The sequence below is a fragment of the Centrocercus urophasianus genome, unplaced genomic scaffold, assembly GCF_019232065.1.
Source record: "Centrocercus urophasianus isolate 14NV4802_14NV808 unplaced genomic scaffold, USGS_Curo_1.0 seq_15, whole genome shotgun sequence".
Classification (NCBI taxonomy): Eukaryota; Metazoa; Chordata; class Aves; order Galliformes; family Phasianidae; genus Centrocercus; species Centrocercus urophasianus.
Window position 1 is genome coordinate 44666702 of NW_024884697.1, and position 24998 is coordinate 44691699.

General features: G+C 40.0%; 1 protein-coding gene across 16 annotated transcripts in view; it reads right to left on the reverse strand.

The window, feature by feature from the left end:
- The window catches only part of ANKS1B (ankyrin repeat and sterile alpha motif domain containing 1B), a 193859-nt gene that overhangs the window by 14418 nt on the left and 154443 nt on the right, over positions 1-24998 (reverse strand). For 6 of the 16 annotated variants that reach the window (XM_042816022.1, XM_042816021.1, XM_042816019.1 and 3 more), the window contains 4 exons: positions 17215-17343; positions 11100-11175; positions 3097-3104; positions 1289-1375 (listed from right to left, as the gene is read on the reverse strand). In XM_042816022.1, the coding sequence (XP_042671956.1) occupies positions 1289-1375; positions 3097-3104; positions 11100-11175; positions 17215-17343 (300 nt within the window). Of the gene's footprint in view, positions 1-1288; positions 1376-3096; positions 3105-11099; positions 11176-17214; positions 17344-22887; positions 22963-24998 lie in introns of all 16 variants that reach the window. The other 10 variants (XM_042816020.1, XM_042816015.1, XM_042816011.1 and 7 more) reach the window with 4 other exon arrangements.

The window sequence follows — 24998 nt, forward strand, 5'->3', positions numbered from 1 at the left end:
AAACAGCTTTATCCAAGTTGGAACTAATAGCATTACAATGTTCTGATTTATGTCCAGCACATCAGAGAACATAAAAGAAATGAAGGCTACAGAAGTTCCATTTTGACTTAATGGAAGAAAAAAGAGCTGACAGGAATCCCTGGCCTCTCTACTCTGGCAAATACTTTAGACTTGATATAATATATATTTCAGCTTTGTTTTTATTTCGTGCCATCTTCTAGCCCTGGCAGTGCTACTGTATTAGAAGATCACAAATCTGCTTTCATTCCTTCACTTAAAACCTTCCACTTTAAAAACTGCCTGTTTTGTCAAGTTTGAAGGATACTGGGTTAGATGTATGGTGTGGTCTGAATGCACAGCAACACCAAGCAGTTACACACACTATTAACTTGATGGGATAGTCGAGTTGTCTGAGTTTCCATATTGCTTGGTGCATTTTGGTCACATAACACACACAAAAAAATTTTATATTCACACACAACATCAGTGTGGTTTGCACTTTCTTGATGTCTTAAGACGAGAGAAGAGAAATCCATGCATCACTTTACTCCTCTTTACAAGAATTTTACTTTGGCTAAGCAATAACTCATTGTTCTATCCACCACCAAGTTCTCCAATCTTTCAACTTCTGTCTTATAAATAAATTAAATAATAAAAAAAAAAGCTGGATCTATTTTGAAATGTAAGACACAAAGCACAGAGGCCTTGCCACACCACATAGGAAGATGAACACAACATGGAATAACAACTGTTATGAAGCTGCAGCAGTTCAGGGAGTCAGATGGGAAGTACCAGGAAAATAGCTGTTGGAGAGGCACTGACATTTGGAAAGCATACTTAAGGCTCATGTTTCTTATAATGTCTGGCTCTGGATAAAACCTTTGGTTATTGATACATCTTCATATTTTTATTTTTTACCAAAAACTATATTGAAGAAAAAATATAAGTATTTTCTGCATGTTTAAGGAACTGCACGGGGAAGAATATGGTAAAGGATTTTGCGGAGGCCCTTAGCCAAATTTCTGTTGTCATGAGTTTGCCTTTTAATATCAGAAGGCTGGACACAATGTTCTCCAACTGAGCCATTAAAGGTGCTTCACTCAACCTCCAGACAGAGCTTCTGGAGAGTGACAGTAAGATTACATCAACTGCAGAGAGAAGAGAAAAAAGAAAGGAAGCATACAGTGCAAATCTGTCCCCTCTATGGCCCGGTGCTCTAACTGAGCCAACCTCATAAGTATTCCTATCTGAGAGGAAGACAAAGCTGATATTCAGTGATTGCACATACCTTATTTGTTGCATCAATAAATTTGACTCCTTTGTATGAGACAGACAGGACAATGGTTGGCACTTTCTTCATTTGTTCCGTAGACTTCTGGAACAAAAATGAAGATGCTGTTGGAGTTGTAATGCACTGAAAAAAACAGCATTTTTTCTCTTCTTCTTCCAACAAAATGCTTCAGTTAAACAACAGGTATTTATTCAAATATTTGTCTTTTTCTTGAGCTGACTGATCTTTGGGCTTTTGAAATAGCTGCCTTGTAGTTAAAAAACTAAAAAGAACCCTGTAGCTTCTAGCATAGATGATAAAACCTCTCCTTTTTTCCAGCATGATGCGAAGAGAATGAAGTTTACCATACATAAAGTGAATGGTCACGTAATCAGGGATTTCCTAAAATAAACACGTTTAAAACATCCATCTGATGTGCTCCATTCACCCCCGCCTCTCTTCTCCTCCTCCTGTCCTTCCCAGCTGGAAAAACTAACTGTGCATTTTGTGGAACTACTTCTTTGCTGCAATTAGTTGTTACTTACGAATATTTCACTCTCTCTCTCTCTCTCTCACTTTCTTGCAACTATATTTGTGACATGAGATATGCCTACAGCCCTCCAGGCCTGCCAGTCAACCTGTCAGCCTGATGTTGAATCTTGTAAAGCCAAACCATCTGCACTTCCTACAACGTGGTTGTTACTGCAGTTGGCTTTACACATGAATTAACACAGAGGCTTATTCTGCATTCCCTCAATGGCCAGGTTCTCTTACCTACAGTTCATGTCTTTGTATAAAGCTATTTTTCTTGCACGCGTGCCTTCAGCATGAGGCACACAGCTAAGATATTTCCTGGCAAACAGATTGGGCATGTATTTGGAATACATTTAAATTATCTGCAGAAGACCTGTTGATTAGTTTATGGATTAAGTTTTCTGAAGAAAGAAAAGGGAAAACAAACATCACGTAGTTTAGAGATGGTCTGAATTCTTTAAAGGTAGAAACAATTATAGGGAGGACTATTCTATACAAAACTACTATGGATAAAAAATGTAGACAAAGTTCAGCAAATGCTCACTCATGGTAATATCTACAAATGATCATAGAAAGCAAGCAGACATTTTCTTGAGAGGAAAACCTAAGTTCAGATAATTAAATATGAAGAAATATGAAGAAATATCAGCATGCAATGAGGGTGCAACCACGTCTAGAATTGCCATCCTAAAAGTTTACAAGAGAAGCTGAAAATGAGTAGCAGCAGCGGTTTCGTATTTTTCAAGAGAAATTTAATAACAAAGATTTAAACTTGAAAACACAGACTGTATCTGAAAAAAAAAATCTGTCTAAAAATAGGTGATGGCAGCACCAAACAGAAAACAAATGAAGCTTAAAAGAAAAAAAAAAAAAAACAAAACTGCAAGTAAGTTTCTTTTCTGATCTCATTCCTGCCCAAATCAAATGCGACTCCATTTTTGCCAACATAACATTCAAAGATACACAGCCAACCAAGTTCTACAATTAGTATCGCACGCAGTGAAGGCAAGAATTTCTAATATAAGTCTCAAAAAGAGCCTTTCCCATCCATGTAATGGGGAGGACTATCATACCGTTCAGTATCAGACAACAAGATACTCATCTGTCAATTTATCCTGGAGAAGCCTTCTTTCACCCAGAAGACTGGATGCTTCTTGAAAATGCATTTGTTTTTTTCGATGATAAAACATGCTGAAAAATCTAACAAAATCTGAAGAAGGACACTAATCTGAATCACATTTTTCTGAGTGCAAAACAAAACTGTCTCTGCTAAAATCAGAGCAAGCACATACCTGCGTGTCTCTATAATAGATCTCAAGTGACTCTTTTCATAACATACAATTTCAATGCACACAAAGCCTGGCACTGACTGTACAGAAACTGCAGTACATACACCCATCAGAATAACAAGCAATATACCCCATATATGCTTATATCTAGGCAAAACATTCACAAATATGACAACTTCGCTCTCATCATCTGGCAACCCAGCAATCAACCAACTTTTGTCCTTTCTTTCTATCCCGACAGCTACATTCAAGAGCTCTTTGTCTTTCATTTTGATTATTGTAATCACCTCCCTCCTTGCTGCCTTAGCAGCAAGATTCCTCCCCTCCTCCCATACAAATATGGCTACTAAGTTCACTTTAGCTTTTTGGTCTAACTTGCACTATCTGCCATTTGCCATAAAGGTTAAGTTTCCTGTTGGCAATGTTGCAACAGCCATCTGAGAGTCCTCTTTCATGCAGACCTGTGGTTTGTACTTTAATCATCTTCCTTATGTGCCTCACATTCAGTGGGATCTGTCTAGAGCAGACCTGATCTTTTAGATTTAAGGAAGTCTGTGAACATCAGAAGATGGCATCTGAGTGAAATAGCTCATTAAGATACCACTAATGTGCATATGCCAAATTAGGAAATGAATCAGAGACCAATGGACATTTGCAATTCATTAAACCAAATCGTCTCAGCTGGTAAGGAGCAGTGGACATCCTTTATCAATCTGCAAACCAAAATAACTGCAGGATTCATTCATGCAGAGGTGCTCTGGAAGACAAAAGTCCAGCACAGAAACATGATTTTGCAAAACAACTCTACACATGCACATGCTTGTCGCAACAGAGTTGGGCAGTGGGATAATATCCTTGGTAAGGGATAGTACTATCACAAAAAGCACACACTCTATTCCCCCTACTCCTCTCCCAGTGACAGATGAACTGAAGTCCACCATAAAAATACTATTTCTGAGTAGCTTCCAGTCTTCAATAGTTTCATGGCAAGTTGCCATGGTGAGCTCATATTATTTGTTTGTTGTTCATTTCTTCTTCAGTGGAGGGGGTGGCCACCAGGACGTGCAATGTGAGTTTTCAGAGAAACAATACAAACAGTACTTGCTCAGGCACTGTAACTGCTTTGGCTCTAGATTCTAGGGTGTTGACAGTCATCCCAGAGCTTTTATGGTCAGACATTTTGCACCTCTGTGCAGGCCAAGTGGGCATCTCTGCTGGTGCCTGTGACTAGAATCTGAGAAGGTGGGACACAGGCTGCAGTACTTCCTTTTCTCATGCTTTTCAGGCTCTAACCACCACTGTTGAGGACATGATGAGATGACAAAATATTTTTGTCCATCTGGTGCCTCTATGGGAAGCATATGGACCTGGGCCAAAGGTATAGGACCTACAGTTGAAGACTGGCACAGGATGTCAAGTATACTGGCATATGGTCTAACACTCCAAGGCATATTCATATAATGGTAGCAGGACTGGATTTTATCTCAAGTAGAAATAATTATAGTGACAGGACCCTGTCTTTGGGCAAGGTGCTCACTAGCCTGTAACTGGTCAGAGTTATAATGAACTCCATGGTTTGTGGCTGTAACTTCGGCTCTTTATTTTAATAAACAACTTTAGGATAATCAGCTGGATGAAAAGTGAGCATATTCTAGGCTCGCTGCCATTGCCTGTCTCTGCCATTGCCAGATGATCTGCTGGTCATAAGGACAGATGTGCATGTCCTGTCTCCTCAAGCACACCGCAGTGAGGAGTCTTAATGCAGCAAGTCTGCATGCCACAGAGTGAGATTTGGTTCCACTTCTGAAATACCTCCTATGGGACAGGTAGATGCTGACATAGAAGTACTCCATACAAAGCACAAGAACCATAAAGCAGGCCTGACTGTAGACACGGGAGGATGGAGAAAAACACTGCCATCCTAAATCTAATGTGACATTTGTTCAGTTTCCTTGACTCCCCGAAAGACACAGTCTCTTTTTCTTCAGAATAAGGGCAGTCAGTCACTAATAGAAATCTCTCCTTTATCTTGATGCATGGCAGCTGTGTGCAGCTTCCTTGGCTAATAGACTTTTGTAAGGAATAAGAATACCCCTTTACTTCCCAGGAAAAAGAAGAGAGAGGAGTCCCAGTATAGGAATAAATAAGGTATCTACGGACAAAAACATGCTATGTTGCTGGAAGTTGGTGGGAGCACCAGCCACACCGCTGGCACGCCTGACTTTCTAAATGAGCTGCTGCTTTTCTCTAGCTGATTTCTACAAAAAAAATTGCTTCCTGCAAATGTGCTTATGGCCAGTCCATGAGAAATAGCCAGTGGAGCCAGCAGTGGGTTCACACAATTCAGTAAGTGCCCTCCTCCACCCAGCATTCCAAATGGAGACCTCCTTCAAGATGAAGGCATCTTCTGCATAACTGCCTGGTTAACACAGTGGTTGTTTACACAGTAAGGGCTGGGATTTAAGATCCTGTGAGTCAGTATCTGAACCCATTGCTGCCATTACGCAGCATGGTGCCAAACCTCTGCCTAGCCTTAGACAGTTCCTTCTTTAAGAAGGAACTTCCTAGACTGCATCCAGTTCCTTCTTTAAGAACGCACAAAAAGGGATACAGGAGCAGGGGGACAGAGGAAGAGATAGCAAGCTCAGCTCTGAAGATGTTTTATGAAAAAGAAAAGAGTAGCCTGGGGTTCTTGTTTTTGTTTCCAAACCTGCTTATGAATTTTCCTTAGTTTTATTGAAAAAAAAACCCAAAGCCATACTCACAAGTGGACTCCAGATAGATCTCTATAGTACTACAAATTGTCCTGAGTGAAGCATTTCCTCTCATCTTTTGATTTTGAGCTAAAGGCTGTGCAGAACTGCCAGATGTTTATTTAGAATACAAACTAAAGTCCAGATAATTGAATTTGAAATCCACCCAGCCATTGTACTCATCAAATCAAATTAGCCAACGATGACTTAAGAGAAGAGGGCTTTTTTTTTCTGTGAATAAAGGAATACAAACTAGCTGTTTCCTTTTAAAAAAGAAACATATGCACATATGAAACATATAATGCTAAAGGGCCTTTAATCTTTTCAAGATGAGATTGTACTGCAATACCTTGTTCTACGCAGAACGGAGAGCATTAATCTATCACTTCTGAATAGTCTTGCAGTGTACAAAACACAGCATCTCTGTGCACATACACAGGCACAAAGGAGCCGAAGAAGTAATTAAGATGCACACATAGGATGGAGTCCAAATTAAGGTGCTCGCACATCCACTGGATACACTATAGCACACTGCATAATCCACCTCATCTATTTATTTCCTGACAGAAGGCATCAGGGTTCACTGGTGCTTCTACTTTGTCACCTTGACCACTTGTACTTACACATGCACAGAAGTACATCTACAGTTAGATTACTCAACTTTCGCATGCTGACCAAAATTAAACCGTGTTCATCCATAGCTTTTATTGCATATGTCATTATATTTGATCTTGCCAATACACAGAGGAAAGACAGAATTCTACTGTGCTGAATCACTAACAATAGGTAAATTTTGTTTACAAGTTTATGAGCCTGTAAAGCTTTAAGATTTCTCTTGGCTTTTCGGTTTTGCAAATGAATCTGCTAGTTCTGTCCTATATTGCTTTTTAATAGCTATCTGAAGACTACAGCTGGCACTGTTACTGTTCAACTACGCACTGGAATCCACTTCATTCAGCACTTTCCCATACTGGTAGCACCTACTAATTCCAAATGGCACCAAACTGCACATTTCAAAACATGTATTGGTACCACCTACTATCATACCTGAAAGTCTGTTTCTTATGTAAGGCTTACGAAGCTTTTTAAACATTTGGTTTTGAATGAATCACGTTGACAATACTGTGTATGAGATGAAACAAAAAAGCAAAATTCACTTTTGACTGAGTAGTTTTAAAGCTCATTTTGAAAATGCATTCTGCCTTGTAACAAATATTTACTAACTTCTCACAGTCCAAAAGGCTTAAAAATGCATCACTGACATAATGTAATACCTCTTGAAATATGATAGCATCTGTAATCCCCATGGTACAAGACTGTTTACTTCTCTACAATTAGTGGATGCCTCCAAGCTACATCATTAATGTGAATATTGCACAGGGGATGCACCTGCAACTCATCTGCTTGAGAATGAGATCTCCTTGCTTTTGCATTATCTGTACATATTATCTGCTGCTGACAGGGCAGTGTGTCCCTCCTGCACCTTGGATTCTTGTCAGAGATCAAGGACATACAGTCCTCTGAACAACACGGGATGGACTGATGGGGATATGCAGAAGGACTGAATGGCCTGAAGACTTCCCACCACTTCTTTTTTTCCCTTTTGAGTGGTATGCATGCAGCTGTTTCACTGCAGGCCCTGCCAAGCTGGAAAGAGAGCTACATGCCCTAAGAGCACAGCAATCAGAGAATCTGCTAGATCTCAAATGCAGTATTTGCTCATGATGTGGTATTTGCCTCTTTAGTTTCACTGGAAGCCTATGAAGGGCAGTAGTCCTCTTCTACTTCTACGGGAAAAATGGGAATTGAGAAGCAGAAAGGGATTAGCAGAAATAAGCAGACTGCCTGCATCCAACTTTACGTAGGAAGGAGTAAGGAAGGAATGCTCCAGATCCTATTCCACTTTTCTGCTAGCAGAGAAAGAGGCAACTCTGCTCCATATTCCTCTTCAGAGATATGGGAAACAGATTTCGTGACAGTTCCAACTTTGACTTTTGGTCCTAAGTCAGCAAGATATATAAACACAGGCTTTTTGAATAGAATTACATCACTAGTTCCCCAGAGCTTTGACTTGAAATTGAAACCTCTTTGCTAACAAAAAAAATTCTAAGAAAAATATGTTATGTTCAGGAAGGTGTCAGGATCCAAGAACAGATTCTCAGTTCCCAGCTGCTGCAGTAAATATCTGATTGGTTCAGACTGCAATCCGTGTACCCAACATGAGTGATTTAACATCACCTTAAGGAAAGAGTCTACCTCGCTATGACATTTGTGCCAGTAAGCAGAAAACCATGTCCTTTTTACAGAGTCAAGGAATTCACAATTCAGATGTATAAATGCCTGATGGAGTCTACTGCAGAAAACAAGTCTCTTCCAGCTGCCATTAAACTTTACTCCTTTTCTTTGTTTAGATGCAAACACATTTTATTCTCTCTTCCTGTTCCTATGGTGATTTGAAGTGAAGGTGGCAACCGGACTGCAAACACAGCTTGTAATATTTTTCGTTCCATATTGAGAAAGATGAGAGCCCCTAATTTCTTGAAGGCATCTCTGAAATAAAATTAATATGTCTGTCCTGGTCAGGACAGTGAGATTTAATCTCCAAATAGCAAAGGTCAATTTACAGCAGGTGAGGAAGGGAGATAAGGAGACAGCACTGTCAATTGCAAAGGGAGTCTGTGAAAGAAAATAGCTGAAACAAATAGGAAACCATAAAATATAAATCTGTTCTTAGAGCACAAGTAAGTGATTGGAACAGTAAAGTATAATCCCTCTGATAGGCACAGTTCTTGCCAAATATCCTTAATTTTGGATGGCTGCAAGGATCTGCCACTTGGGTGGGAACAAAAAGCACATATAACCCTACTCTCTTGTGGAACTCCATGTAATACATCCGCATGATTTTTTGCCAACAAATCCATCGTGTGCCCTGCTGGAGCACAATGATGGGAAGCACAACGGATGGGTGGATGGCCAAGACAAGTTTTATGCACTCTGCTTAAAAAATCATTATCTAGCAGACTCCAGAAAGATTAAAAATTTCTTGGGAAGGACCCCAACAAGGCTCAGGTAATGTATTCCTCTTCCAACTTGTTTCAGATTTCAGCATAAAGTTCAGCATGCCATAGTTTTGAAATAAATGCAAAAATAAAACAAATACAAAAATTGAAAATGTCTATCACATTAATATAGCCTTGCATATAACCTGACTGATGAATAAGGTTATACGTAAGAGACTGGACAAGTGGACAGAATTACGTACTTGAGATGCAGTAAGATAATGCATCTAGCTTTTCAGTTCTTTTTAATACGTGAAAGGTCCCATTCAGTACATTTAAGTAAAATAAAACTGAAAGAAGACACATTTTCAATGACATCTCACCAGTACTTAGCAATAATGAACATTGCATTAAAGTTCAGAATGGCTTAGGACAACCTGCACTCCCAACTCAGAGACACCACCTTACAGAATATATCCACAGGGAGACAGTTTTGCAGAGAACAAATGTTTTTATCATTGGTATACTTTTCCTAAGATAATAATCTGTTCTCATTAAGTCAGTGTTTTTTTGCTTTTGATTTGAGTAGGAACATGATAAAAAGGACTACCTAGAAAGGACAGATGAAATCCTGATTTAGAATTGTTTCATTCAAATCTCATTGCAATAAAAAAAAATAAAAATCACTCAAACTGGCAAATATTCTCTCAGCATAATGGTTTCAAAATAGAATATAAAAAAATATACACAGATTATCATACAGTGATGATGTGTATGTAAGTGCCCCGCATGACTCTGTAGACTGTTCATTTAACTCCATCATTTTTATGGGAAAAAATAAACCAACACCTTTAAATTAAACTAGTTTTCAAACAGTTTTTCAGGTACGCAAGTTAAATTTGCCAAGCTCATAGCATATTTAAAAAAACCCTAAAAGTGCTATAAATTATTGAGTGACTTTTTTGATGTTTAGCTTCCCAGTTCAGTCACATAACTTACTGAAGATGTCATACGCTGCTATGGTGTCAAATTCTGCCCTAAGATCAGCATCCTAAAAAACTGAAATGCTATATTATACAGTTCGAAAACAGAGTTGGAAGATGGCATACTTGCAGACTCTGTTATTCTCCCAGAACAAGTGCATGTGACTATAGGTCTTCATGTGTCAAGTTACTGTTTTAATAAGAGAAGTTTAATACCAGGTAAATAATAATTAGCATGTAATTAGCCAAGAAACAACAGATCTTCAGGCAACCTAGTAAATACAAGTTACTGTTAGCCTTTAGCTTACATGGCTTGTACAGTAGTCTGAGCATGGTAGATATGTAACCAATAAAAAATGGCTGTCTGACTGCATAAATTTTACATGTTTTCTGGCTTTATAATTAATCCAAATGCTATAGCCAGTGCTCAGAGGCATCTTGCTTCAAAGACTTATGATCCATAAAATAAAGGATTTCACTCATTCAACTACATAATTTTACATCATCAGCAGACCATCAAACAATTAATTAATTATGCCAGACCACAATATGCTCTATCTCTATAACTATGAGCATTTGTACTCCAAATACAATTGGGAATGGAGTTGGTCTGGTGCTGTTTTCAGTTCCTGGCAGCAGTATGTTGAGGACAGACCGAACCTCATAGTAATTTCCTAGAAACCAAAATCAGGCCAAAGAGCAACAGTATAACATATTCTTACAAGACTGAAGGAAGCCAAACTACTGTTCCACTAATCAAACTAAAGATCAAACTTTATTAGTACCTTTTTCATCTTCCAATCAAAACAACAGCAATTCATACTACATGAGAATACTAATGTGGGTACAGGCATCTGCATGATGTAGACATCATGCCATATAATGTAAAGAACAATAAGTTTGGAAACATTAATATACTTACTATCATATATTTGATAGTAAATTCAATCCATTATCATATATGAGCTATAAATCAGTTCTGTTTATTAGCCACGCTTAAAACATGTGAGAACTACTCTGAAACAGTCTCAAAGATTCAAGAGAAAATAAAGGACATAACGTATGCCTTTGCTTTTCTTAGATCACATGCAAAATAAAATCTACCTTCAAATTTTGCTATTACTCCACCAGGCTTCCTAATGAATGCCAGTGGCAGAGGAAAACAAATGCATAACATAATACCGTGAGACCAAAAAAGGTACCAGACAAGTAATCAGCAGCCAACATGATGTAATACTATAAGGATTAAAGAAAGAAGTAGATTCAATAACTTACCCTCATCTTTGCACATGCATCCTGTGTTGATTCTGTGCCTCTTAGCTCTTTTACCAGCATAGAACCTAAATACTAAAATAAAAATCCATTAAACTTCACACAGCTTAAATTTCAGAACAGACAAACATAAGCAGAAATGCACTAAAAATGTCTCAAAAACCACAGTGGTACCAGACAGTTCAATATTGTGTGGTTTTACCTTGCAGTTCTCTGACAGATCACTTAAAATGGTGCTAATCAACCTATGAAACAGGAACGCACAGCATCAGCAGTGTTAAATCAGCCAGAGCCTTCGGAAACAGCACCTGACATATTCTAGCTTATCATCTCCACCACTCAAGCAACAATCAAGCACTGCAGGTTCCATCCAAAAAATGCCATTTGACTACAAAATGGAGAATCTGCTTTCTTCTTGCTGCTATCTGCCAAACTCGTATCAGTCTGTGTACAATCATGGATGTGAAGGGCAGCAGAGATGCTAACCTCTTTGTATTCAATCTGTAACCACTCTATGGGCAAACAGAGCTTGATGTCAGTAAACAGAAAACAGATCCGAGATGAAAACTAGCTTAAACAATTATCTTTTCCTAAGAAAAGGCTGACCTTGGACTATTATTTCAAAGCTGTTAGTGAATCTGAATGAGGCAGAGTGAGAGGCAACACAGAGTTCTGGGCCCTGGCTCAGCCAGCTAGAAGCTGCCATCCCAGGGCAAGCAAAGTTGTGCCTTCCTGACAAGTCTCCTGTCCTAACTCCTCTTCCTCACAATGTGATGTGCTGGTGTGAGCACCTTCCACACTCTGGCAGCAGGCTCTGCTCCTCTGGAGCTGTTGCTCTGGGAACTCTGTACCTCTGTCCATCAAGAGTGAACTGCACTGCTCTGTTGGGCATGGAGCTGGATACATCCTCCCTGTCAGTTGGTGCAGAGTGGTCTTGTTACTGTTAATGGGGCTGCACAGGGGTGTTTTCTCCTATATACACTACAGGTGTGCACATTCATTTATGTGCATGTGTTTGTATAGCTCTGTGAACAAGGGATGATTCTGTGTTTCTATATTTCACATGAGGATTTGGCTTAACTAATGAAAGAGGAAGAGGACAGCAAGTCAGGAAAGGGAGGCAAGAGACCAGCATGGCTGAACCAGGATCTGCTGGTCAAACTGAAGATGAAGAAGAAAATGCACAGGTACCATGGGAATAGTTTAAGGAAGCTGCTAGGCTGTGTAGGGATGGGGGTCAGGAAAAGCCAAGGCCCAGCTTAAACTGAACTTGCCTGGGATGCCAAGAAGAAAAATATCTACAGGTACCTGAAAAAGGAAAGTCCAGGAGGGTATACTCTCTCTACTGAATGACACAGGCAAGCTGGTAACAATAGACAAGGAGAAGGCTGAGGTACTTAATTTTTTTTTGCCTCAGTCTTCTCAGATAACTGCTTGTCACACAACCATCAAATGTTCGGTAAGAGGGGATAGGGGAAGCAACATCCCTCCCACTGTAAGAAAAGATCAGGTTCATGACTAACCTGAGGAACCTGAACATGTACTAGTCAATGGGTCCCAGTGAGATGCATCCTAGATCCTGATGTAATTAACCGATGTAGTTACCAAGCCACAGTCAATGATATTTGAAAAGTCATGGCAGTGAGCTGTGGTGACTGGAAAAAATGCAACATCATACCCATTTTTAAGAAGGATAAAAAGGATGACCCCGGAAACTACTGACTTGTAAGTCTCACCTCTGTGTTGGGAAAATCATGAATCAGATCCTCCTAGAAGCTAAGCAAAGGCACATGGAAGAAAGCAAGGTTATACGGGAAAATTAGCATGGGCAAATCCTGCTTGATCAACCTAGTGGCCTTTTATGATGGTGTAACTGCATCAATAAACAAGGGAAGAGCCACTGATGTCATCTATCTTGACTTCAGTAAGGCCTTTGACATGGTACCCCAAAACATCTTTCTCTCCAAATCGGAAAGATATGGATTTGATGGGTGGACTGTTCAACTGATGAAGAACTAGCTGGAGGATCTAGTCCAGAGAGTAGTGGTCAATGGCTCAGTGTCTGGATGGAGATCAGTGATGAGTGGTATCCCACAGGGGTCAGTGCTGGGACTGATACTCTTAATATCTTCATCAATGGCACTGACAGTGGAGTCAACTGCACCCTCAGCAAGTTTGCTGCTGACACCAAGCTGTGGGGTGCCGTCAACATACCACAGGGATGGGATGCTATATCCAGTGGGATCTGGACAGGCTTGAGCAATGGGCTCAGGTGAACCTCTTGAAGTTCAACAAATCCAAACACAAGGTCTTGCATCTGGGTCAAGGCAAAACCCACTACCGATACAAGACGGAGGATGAAAAGATTGAGCGCAGCCCTGCTGAAAAAGACCTGGAGGTACTGGTGGATGGCAAGCTGGACATGAGCCAGCAATATGCCCTTGCAGCCCAGAAAGCCAACCATATCCTGGGTTGCATCAAAAGAAGCGTGGCCAGCATGTCGAGGGAGGTGATCCTGCCCCTCTACTCTGCTGGTGAGGCCTCACCACAAGTACTGCGTCCAGATGTGGAGTCCTTAGTACAGGAGAGACAGTCCTGTCCAGAGAAGGGCAAAAAAAAAAATGACCCAAGGGATGGAACACCTCCAGTACAAAGACAAGCTGAGAGAGCTGGGGCTGATCAGCCTGGAGAAGAAAAGGCTCTGGGAGACCTGACAGAGGCCTTTCAGTATCTGGGAAAGAAGGAGACAGACTCTTGAGCAGGGTCTGTGGTGACAGAACAGGGGAGAGGGTAGATTTAGGTTGGAAAAAGTATTTTACAGTAAGGGTGGTGAGGACTGGAACAGGTTGCCCAGAGAAGTGGTGGATGTTTTGTCCCTGGAGACTTTCAAGGCGAGGTTGGGTCAGGCCTTGATCTAGCTGTGGATGTACATATTTATTGCAGGGGAGTTGGACTAGATGACCGTTAAAGGTCCCTTCCAGCTCTAAGGATTCTATGATTCTATGACAGCAGGCTTCTCTTTTCCTCCCCAGGAACACAGATATCTCTTTGCATTCCCACTGCAATGCCATGGCTTTTCTCAAGTCTTCCATCCTAAGTAAGCAACACAGGAGCTGAAGATGTCACATCACTTCTGAGAAACAGATAGGTGAGCTCCAGGAAGAGCGAAAGTATCAAAGGCAAAAGCCTCCTCCCAGAGGATGCTGCAGCTCAGTACTGCTGCCAGGGCCACTTCATTCTGTCATGTTGATTTGCCCTAGAAATACCGTAAGGCTGTTTAAGTTAAAAGGTGGCATGGGATATGGTTTAATGATGGGACTTGGTAGTTCAGGTTGACTGCCAGACTTGATGACCTCGAGGAGGTCTTTTCTAACCTAAATCAGAGGGTGAACCAGCTTCACGTTAAACAAAAAACTGATCAAAAATAACTTGTTACAGCTGAAAGCAATTCAGAACTGAACTACTTCTCTACAAGAGAGGTTTGACTCTCTTGTCTCTTGACCTAGACTGAGATATTTTCTGGAAACCCTTCAGTTAACACTGTATACTGCAGCAATCTCTGACCCAAAAGAAAATGTGTTAATATTTCAACATAGACAGTAGCAAGATGGTGATTAGTGAACAACAATTTACAGAGCATTATAACCAGAAGGGTGAGCAACAACCCTGTTACTAGATAAGGACAGGCAGAAAAGAACAAATAAAGGACATTCCTAAAGGACTGCAGATGTGAAAGGTTTGTAAGCCTAGCAGCTGTGAGTCCAGCTGGGGCCTTGAAGGTGACATGAATAGGGCTTTGGGCATTAATTTGATGGGATAGCTTGGTAACACAGATGAGCAACCAATTTTAACAAGTTCAGAAATTAGAAATTTACACAAAAGCCTACTAAGTCCAAATGTATCTTTTTTTTTGGAAACTTTGCTGTCTGACCTTTGGAATCCTTTGACTTTTTCTGGGAAGAATTCAGTTAAATTCAGCTTTTAAAATTTATTTTTTAATAGGCTGTGGCACAACAATTTGGAATTGCTAGTAAAACTTGAAAGCTACTTTGGGCAGGCATCAGGGAAAAAAAGCAAAAATACTGCTCTTGAGCTCATTGCATAACAATAGGAAGGAAGAGAAGAGCTGGGCAGCTCTGTTCCCATCTGCACAATACAAAAATCTTCAGCTGCAGACATTCAAAAGTGTTTCTCAGAGTGGACTGAAGAACAGACAAACAAATCACAGAAGTACTGTGCAATTTAGTTGTCAGAAGAATCTGAAATTCTGTGAGGGAATTTTGCTTTCCTTTCAGAAATGTTCCTTCTTAAAGACACAGCATACGGGAGCAATGTAGAGGATGTCAGCTCAACTGAGTGATATCACATACAATGAAACTGCCATCATTACTAACTTCTAGCGCAGGATTTTATTCTATAAAGCTCAGGTCATTACAGCGGAGGGAGCTAAGATGGTGTATTGATGCATGGTCCTTAGGAAAGAAAATGTCTCCTTCAACGCCACTATCTTGGATATTGTGATATTACTTCTTTCCTTCTAATCTCAACTTTCTTCAGTGACTCATATGCCTTTCAACCTAGTGCAAAGATTACATCCAATCATGAACTTATTGGATCAAGTAATGAGATAAGAGGTACTCTTCAGCTAAACTTATTCAATAACTACGAAAATTATTTGAAAAAAAACTTGAAGTCATTAAGCTTCCTTTTCAATTTGACATGCTGCAGAGCAAGAGAGCAAGCCTAAGAACATGACTTGCTGGGAAAGGTGAGAGGTTCCAGTTACTGACCATGGATGGTTACTGCATTCATGGCAATTTCTACCCCATGAAGGCCAAATGGAAGATACAGATGTGCTTTAGATAGTCTGTAGCACCCCTTCTGCCCCTCCTCAGAGGGATCCAGGCTGTGTGTCACTTGTGCTTACTTAGTCTCTAATTTCTCTATTTCTGGATATGCTTTAAAACAGTTTCAGTAGCCCCAGCTCTCCCCAGAAATGCCTTACTGTCTGTCAGAGAGAGCATTATTCTAAAAAGAACCCTGGATCCAAGTCCCTTCAAGTGAAGAGGATCTAAAACCCATATCCAGGACAAATGGTTAGCTCCTACTAAAAGCACTAGAACTACTGAGCCGTTCTTCTTTTTGAAATGTTGGCTTACTTCATTAGATGCCCACCTCTCAAGAGAATGCAGTGTCGTAGAACACAATGAAAGACCCTATTCAGCAACTTTACTGGTGCTTTCCAGCAAAGCCAAAAGCAGGAACGTAAGAGTTTAAATAGGTTGGCTGAGGAATGTCTTGAGATTTGTAGAAGCATGAGCTTCTACAAATTAACACTGCAAACTCAAGGTTTTAGAAACACGTTTTTCATTTAAAAAACAAAAAACCTGATACATTTTTTTGTACTTCAGAAGACCTTTCCCTCTTTCACAAGCACGTGTAACAGCCAGAGAACACTAATCATCTTTAGCTGTGAAGAGAAGCTCCGTTTCTCCAGAGATGGGAAGTGGGAATGAGTTACAGCTACTGGGACATAAAAATAAATGCTCCCTGCCCCGAAGGAACTGACTGCTACTGCTACTTCAAGCCATCATCAATTTATGTGATGTTTGAATGTCCCCTCATCCCATGGATGGAAAGCACTGCTTCAAGGACCATGACCTCCATCTTCCCCAGCTCCAATTCCCAAAAATAAGTGTATAAAATTCAGGCAAGGCAGTACTTATTTCAAACAACGTGCAATGAACATTAAATTAGACATAAGGATCCCAATATTACGTTGTTTTACTATTTGTCATATAAACACTAGACAGGCATTTGTGAAGGAAGATGAGTAGGGGCGCTTGCTCTCACTGTCATTTCTACAACACTTAGACACTTACTGATAGTGTCATTTCTCTATCACTATTGCTACGTGGGCTGACATATGCATCACCAAATTCATAGCAAAATGTACTGTGCATGCTTGTTTCTTATTTATACATATATATACAGTATTTCAGAGGAAGTATTTTGTTTCATTTAAAGTGATTGATAAAATAGTATAAATGAAAAAGAAGTTATCAAAATCTAAGATTTACTCCAAATCAAACCACTGAATTTATAAATACTTACAAATGCTTTATAATCGCATGACTGGAAGATGAGTTTCTCTGGATGATGTTGCCAATATTGTACAGGTGTTGATGCTGTGGCTTCATTTGGAGGTCGTAAGGTAATTGAAGGCTCTCCCCAGTCTCCCGTCTGAAAATCACAGTTGTTCAAGATATAAAAAAAATTGCAGTCAAATTCACTATAAAGTAGCTCTCCGTTGTTGTGACCAATTAACACCAAAGTTTTTTTATCCATATAGAGCCATGTAGAAGTTGCATTCACTTAGTTTAGTTACAGAATTTTCATAATTTAATTTATAATTCAACTCACCTACTGGCATGTTCAATGATAATTAAATCTATTTACATTTAGAGTAAAATCTTCCTTAAAAATAATTGTTTACAATATGTGCATGAGGATGAGAGCGCTTGAAAAAAATAATTAGGTGCACAAAAGTGCCATTCATAAATTCTGTTCTTTGCTTTACAAGAAAAATTCTTCCATTATCCAGCATATATAACTGATAACTAACTTTCCTAAACGGCTAAATAACAGACTTTCCTTTAATCTGCAGACGTAGTATATACGACTCAGACACGAGCCATTCTTTAATCTCTTTATGAATATTTACTTTGATCACCTTCTCTTGATGTCTCTTTGTAGAGTTGCTAACTTTCTAGCCCTTTCACACCATCACTCTCATTGAGACGTGTGATTGTCTTCCTGGAACTGGGTAGGACTGTAGTTTGTTGCCAAAACCTTTTGGAGGGCACCCTCCCTTTCAACGCAGGCAGCTGTACAGGAATCCCCACAGCATAGCAGAGCTGGTCTGGGCCTCACCTGCCACTGAATATTTCAGACATGATTTTACTGGATATGGACTGCCATTTGGGCTCTTTGAACCCTTTGAGGCTACTTTCATCTACAATCCCATAGATGTGGGCTTCCTCCTCTTCTGAACACCTCTTACCTCTGCCACCAGCCCCACTTCTCCCTGTTTTGCCCAGTCTGGTCTGTCTCAGAATTCCCTTTCTCTTCTCTCTGTGTTTTGTGCACCTTATCCTTCTTCCTCCCTTTCTTCTTCTCTCTCTATTCTAACTATTTTACCTTCTTCAAGATGACTATTTCAACTTGGATTATCCTACTTCTTTCTTTACCTGCATATATATATGTATTATTTTCTGTGCATGTAATGTTGTTACAATGTGTTGAAACTGATATCATCATTTCACACAGACTATAGCTAGAAGTTAAGACTTCTACATCAAGAAGTTGTTCAAGCATCAAAACACATGAAAAAAATCTTACTGAAGACATTCAAAAGTCTGGCAAACCATCACATCCTACTAATTAAATCAAGACAGAGTAAACAAAACGAGTACATCATTTTTAGGTGTCACAAAATAATGAAATGACACACATTTGCACAACTCTCCAATGAAAAGCAAGAGATAAATCTGGAAACATCAATATTACCCTATGGAAACTTCAAGTAAGTGAGCATCATAAAACAAGTTGAACTTACTTGATGTTGACACTATTAGTACATCTACAAATTATACAGCATTACAATTTCTTTTTTGCCTAGTTAAGTTGTTCATTTGGTATGGGCTATTACTTGAACCTCAAAAGGGAAGCAATAGTAATTGCTTCAGTTTTGGCATTCTGTATCCATTCAAATGAATCTTTCTGACCACTAAATTATAAAACCCTTTGTCATATTTAATCTGAATTGAGAATTTGATTTCTTTAAGCAGCAGCTTCTTTATAAAATATGGTTTCAAACATATTACAAGGGGTAAAGGCCTGCACCATTGTAAGTAGATTGCATTTGGCTACAAGAGAAGGTGGACTACATCCATCACAACTTCCCACAGCAAGCTGAACTGTTTGTAATGAAGTGTTCAAGGCCTAACTAAGGAAACACTTTTTTTTTTCCTTTCCCCAATGAAAACATATTCCTGCATTTTTTGTGTAAGGAAACAGATCTCGGGAGGTACATTCTAACCAAATAGCAAAAGGTTATAACAATGGAACAGGAGTGAACTCAGGAGAGAAACGATAAAAGTACATCTTTTGACCATCTGTCATTCCACTGAGGAAGCCCAGAGATGACAGTCAGGGAGGAGCAGGATATCTACAGAATAAGGGACATGGGGTAGTGCTCCAAAACCTTTTATTGCGCTAGACTGCTTGTGCCTGTCCTCATGTACAGAAAATGGATGCTCCTGATGAATTAAGAAGGGTACATAAGGAGTAAAATGAATGCATCATTTTACAGTTTTAATATCTTTCATACATAAGGGAGCGAATGCACGGAGAACTGTGTTCTTTCCATCTATAGATAAAGTGTGGTGACAAGAGGAACTGACTATCTCTCATACTGGTTCAATTTAATACAGGAACTAGGAAGCAATAATCATGAGGAAACAAAAAATAATCTTTCATCAGGCTGTTAACACCAGTGTATGACACACTTGGAGAAGGCCTGTGAGGAAACTGTACATTTGTATCCATTAACTACTCTATAAATACATACAGCCATCCAAATATTTCCTCCTTTTATACTAGACAAAACAAAATCAGTACAGTTACCATATGTGTCTCTGGATGATCTAGATGCACAATATTGCTGAGATTTAGGGAAGGCAAAGAGAGTGAATTTCTGCTGTTCCTGACAGATGTCTGCAGCTGAAGAACATTCATGTACTCCTGTACAGTTTGCAGAGAGAGCAGCTACTAGGGACAACTACATAAATATCACAGGTATAGGTTATTAAGATGGATGTAGGAGATGATTCTGGGCAGCCTGGTCTGGTGGTTGGTGACCCTGCACATAGCAGGGGGGTTGAAACTAGATGATCGCTGTGGTCCTTTTCAACCCAGGCTATTCTATGATTCTATGTAGCAGGATGAAGAGTCATACACAGTCAGAAAAACTTCTTTTGTAACTACATGAAACAAGTTTTTATATTCAATAGAAGCAGCTTCTGGTCTCATTTTCCTTTATTTGTTTTCAAAGTTCTTGTTTTCAAGATTCTTAAGTTTTTAAACTGTATTGTTGCTTGTATTCAGATCTTAGTTTGAGTTACAACAAGATACTCTCCAAAGCCAAACATCATTAGAAGTATAATTTCTATTATATATTCCGATTAGATGTTCCCCATCTGATTTCCTTTTAAAAAAATATTTTTTTAAATGAAGGGGAAGAAAAACATTTAAACAGCATTAAGGCAGCTGAAATACTTTTCAAAATCTCATCTGGGCTTAAAAACCGAAAACCTCTATTAGAAAAAGAAGTTCTTCAGCTCACTCACAAAAGTCAGATACTAAAACTCTGAGACTTAGGATGATTATGATTGTGTCATGATGGCAATTAACTTCAGTTAAAATACAAAGGTGCAAGAAGATCTTTGACCTAGAGAAGAGCTGAGATGAAGTCCGGGGGCAGAAAAATATGAATTACAACTAATTGCAAATCTGAGGAGCTGGTGTCAAACAGCTCATGGTTGACGCACTGAGATTCAGGCCTTTAATAAGCACTCGAACATTTTCAAGCACTGTGGAAACATTTGTAAATGACTTTGCAGGACTGATTATGATATTTAATTTAGTTTTTCAAAATACTTATAGGATATGGATTGTCTTGTTTGAATATTTAATTTGCAATTATAATAAATAATCAAAAGTTTAAGCTTATGCATTTTTTATGAGACAATATAGGTATGGAGATTTTTTTTAATCTGTTTGAAAAGTAGAAAGGCAGGAGATAATTTATTCCTCATCTCACTTCACAGCTCGTCAGACAGCTGTGCAATTCCTCACATGGTTTTCGTTGTGCTGCCTGTGCTCTGGTGTTCCTGCCTCCCAGGATCTCTAGCCAGTGTCTTTCCTCTCTCTGGCCTCAGTCACCTTGAGAAAAAAGATGTTTTGTTCCACGTTTTGCAGGTAAAGAATTTACATCTCAAAGCTGTTTCAAACAAGGTGCCGGAATGGATGAGTTCCAATGCTTTTACAGTGACAAATTTTTACCACAAAGGGTACGGACTTGAAGACCAATCTCTCATGCCCTTGCAGTGCTTCGTTACCCAGAAAATGGGTGAATGTGCACTTCAGGGCTCTTGGAAGGGTTAGATACTTGATGTCAAATGAACTGCAGAAGTAGATTAGTACTATTCGGCCATTTTTACAAGTGTGGCACAGATTATTTTAGTTCATCTCATTCCCTGAGAACCATATTTGACTTGCATTAAAGGCACCTGGATCAGAGGTAGTCAAATCTCACTAACTTCTATAAAATCTAACTCCTGCCTCATCTTTATATTAAAATGATGAGTTAAAAAACATCCCTGCTCTGGAAAAGCATGCCTGTTTTTTAACGGCATGAACATATTCGTTTTTATCAAGGCCTACATCTTGTAACTCTTCACCTGTTGAGGCTTCATGACTAGTTATGGGAACATGCATCAGTTACCATGACAACAGTACATGGGAGCACACAGATACTCTGCTTTTTGCTGAAAAATTAATACTTTTCGCTCTGTAAGAATTTTAAATGTTCTGCAGGCCAGTCAAATCCTAATTATTTCCTTATTATTCTCTTAGTTGTTTTTATATTTATTTTTTGAAAATATGGAAATGGGCTCATGGTGTACTTATGTTTTGAAAGACGAAAGCTCAGTAGCCAAAATGGCTCCTCCCTGCCAGAAATACTGAAAGAAGGCAGTTATATAACAGAAACATCTATAGGTCCTCCCTCCTCCAGGGAGACCTCACTGTGGCCTTCCAGGACATGAAAGTAGCTTAAAAGCAGGAGGGGAACCAACTTTTACACAGCCTAATAGTAACAGGACAAGGGGGAATCACTTTAAACTAGAAGAGGGGAGATTTAGGTTAGATGTTAGGAAGAAATTCTTTACTTGCAGGGCAGTGAGGTACCGGCACAGGCTGCCCAGAGAGCTGTGGGCTCCCCATCCCTGTTGGCACCCAAGGCCAGGCTGGATGGGGCCCAGGGCAGCCTGAGCTGGTGGGGGGCAGCCCTGCCCACAGTGGAGAGTTGGAACTTGATGATATTTAAAGTCCCCTCCAACCTAAGCCATTCTATGATTCTATGAACCTCAGAACAGCTGTGCTTGGCCAAGTCTGAACTCCTGACTCTTGTGCTCACCACACTGCAGTACAGAAATAACCAACTCTGCTTTCACTTGCACAGCATGTGAGGCTTTGTCACAGAAGTTATGAAAATTCAGAGCACTGCCTATGCTACCTCTGATTTCCAAAAGGTGCCTTACTGCCTTTGCAAACACAGCACGTTCCTCAGCTGGGCAAAGCCTATAGATTAAGACAGAAAGGGCAGCACAACACACTGTGGGGCTGAAACTGTGCAAACTGAGCTGTTTACACTGTTTCGTGCTTTGAAGAAGTGAGCAAACAACAACACCAAGAACAGAAATCAAAGCTCCCACCGAGCAAGACGTCTGCTGGCACCTCCACGTCCTGTATGCGCATCATACAGCCCACATACGCTGACCACACGGCACGATACACGATGCGTGCACACAGAGTCCCAAAGGAGAGTGGACAGGTTACAAACTTTTTTTGTAATTCCAACAACATGACACCCGAGGAGAACAGCACGGCGACAGACTGTACATCCATAGAGTGACAACATAGCCATTTATCACTGTATCTTACATTATGAACCTGATGGATCGATGAGAAAGGATATCCTGCATTCTGGTTGGTCCAGATCTCACAGACAGAGGACTGCTAATATAAACAGAAAACTACATCTCATCTTGTAAATATTAATGCACCGCAACTGCCAAAAGGCAGGAATAATTAAGAAAAGGCTTGCAATAACATTAAAGAAGGAAGTAAAACAGCTGTTAAATTTTTTTTTTTTTTTTTTATTTGCTGATAGAATATTTTTGGATGACTGGAAGGAAACATAGCTTATCCAGTGATGTTAGAAGAGGCTTCAAACTGTGAGTACAAGAAAACAGTTTAGTCACAAGTACTGGTGATGTAAAGAGATAAAGTTATGCAGGCACAAGCAGAAAACGCAGAGAGTAGAAGAAATATTGGTTACTTTCAGCTTTCAGCAGGGAGGAAGTTTGAAGACAACACCCCTAATTAAGCTTCAATATTTGAATCTCACTCTGCTGGAGACTTTCACAATAGAGGAAGGGAAAAACAGTGCAATATAGTCAACAGGAAAGATTAGTTTTCTTTGTAATAATTATCAGAAAAGAATTGCAATGGAGTGAAGCAGTCAGCCACCATCTCCTTCCAGCAACATTTCCTTTGCATATAGAGATACAGATAATATTACCTTTGGTATTGACCATGGCTCCACTTTGCAATAAAAAAGTTTCTTTCCACCTTCTATGTTGTTTTATAGATAGCATGTAGTAGGCCAAGCAAAGTAAGCATACCGCAGCATCTCTAACAAAAGCAACAGAGATAGGCAAGTGCAGTGTTCACCAGCATCCGTTAAATATTTCCTTGTTTGGACAGTCATCAAGAAAGCATCTGTGGCACCTCAGCAAAAGCTAAGACAACATTTTACAGTAGCCAGGCAACTAAAACAAAGCAACTGCCCGCAGTATCTCAGGCAGGCAGCAACAAAAGGCAGTAGAGATGCATGAAAAATTCAACTGCAGCATCCAGAATATCTAGCGATTAATATATCAGTAATTTAACAGCAGCAGAGTGTGCACTGCTGGTCCTTGGCAGCAGCAGGAATTCAGCATCAATGCTCAGAACAGATAACCCTTGAAAATGCAATTCCACTCAGAAATAGGGCTCTTGATCTTACCTTTAGCAGCCTGAAACCTGGCTGCCTGGCTGGCGGCAGACTGGGCCACCAGCTCTGGTCAGCACCGGGCAGACTGGCACCCTTTAGACAGATGACTGAACTACCAGACAGGCTGGTGGCTGCCTAATGTTGTTATCATTCCTTATTTCATGATTTCAAGTGCATGCACACACATCCTTTTCCCAGCTTCAATAATTTTTAAATTTTCCCATATTCAGTTAATTTTTTCTTCTCTATCTTGTTTTTGAAGTTCCTTGCTTTTGCTCAGTGACAAGCAAAGTTCTATGTTTTAACAGCATTAATTAACTAAATTAGTTAATTAAGACTTTGTCTTTGGTTTACTACCCACTGCCTCACCCTCTGCAACTTGCTACATTGCAGTCAGACCACCCCTGTGATGCACAGGTGTTTACTGTGCAGGGTCAGCAGCACCCACCCCTCCAGCTACTCCTGTTGCACACTATTAAGATATTTCACCACTTGGCACTAGTTGTCTTTTTCTCCTCCTCTGTGTCAAGCATGTCAACTTACTTCTGGGTGCTCCATCCACGCCCATCACTGTGATGCCTATCAGAGGTTACGCCTCAGCTTTTCAAGAACAGAGTAAAAGTAAAGGCATTTCCATGCCAGGTGCAGCATCCCCAAGCACCTGGCAGTCAAGAAAACATCCTTCAGTGCTGTTTGGATGCACTATCTGAGGTCCTGAAAGTGGTAAGGAATTCAGGTCGGCACTGCAAACTAATAGACATTTCATTTCTCTCCAGCACTGAGGGTGGTGGCAAAGGGTTGCCAGGATGTTGTATTGTACAGCCAGTTCTCACTACCTTGAGGTTATCCTCCAGTTCTGCCTCTGCTGAGGACCTGCCCTTAGGAGTGCCTGGTGCCTCCTGCCAGAGGCTGGTATAAATAAATACACAATACAGCTACAGCTGCCTTCGTGCTAACTCAGGAATAGGTAACATGATGCTGCAGTAAGTGCATATGC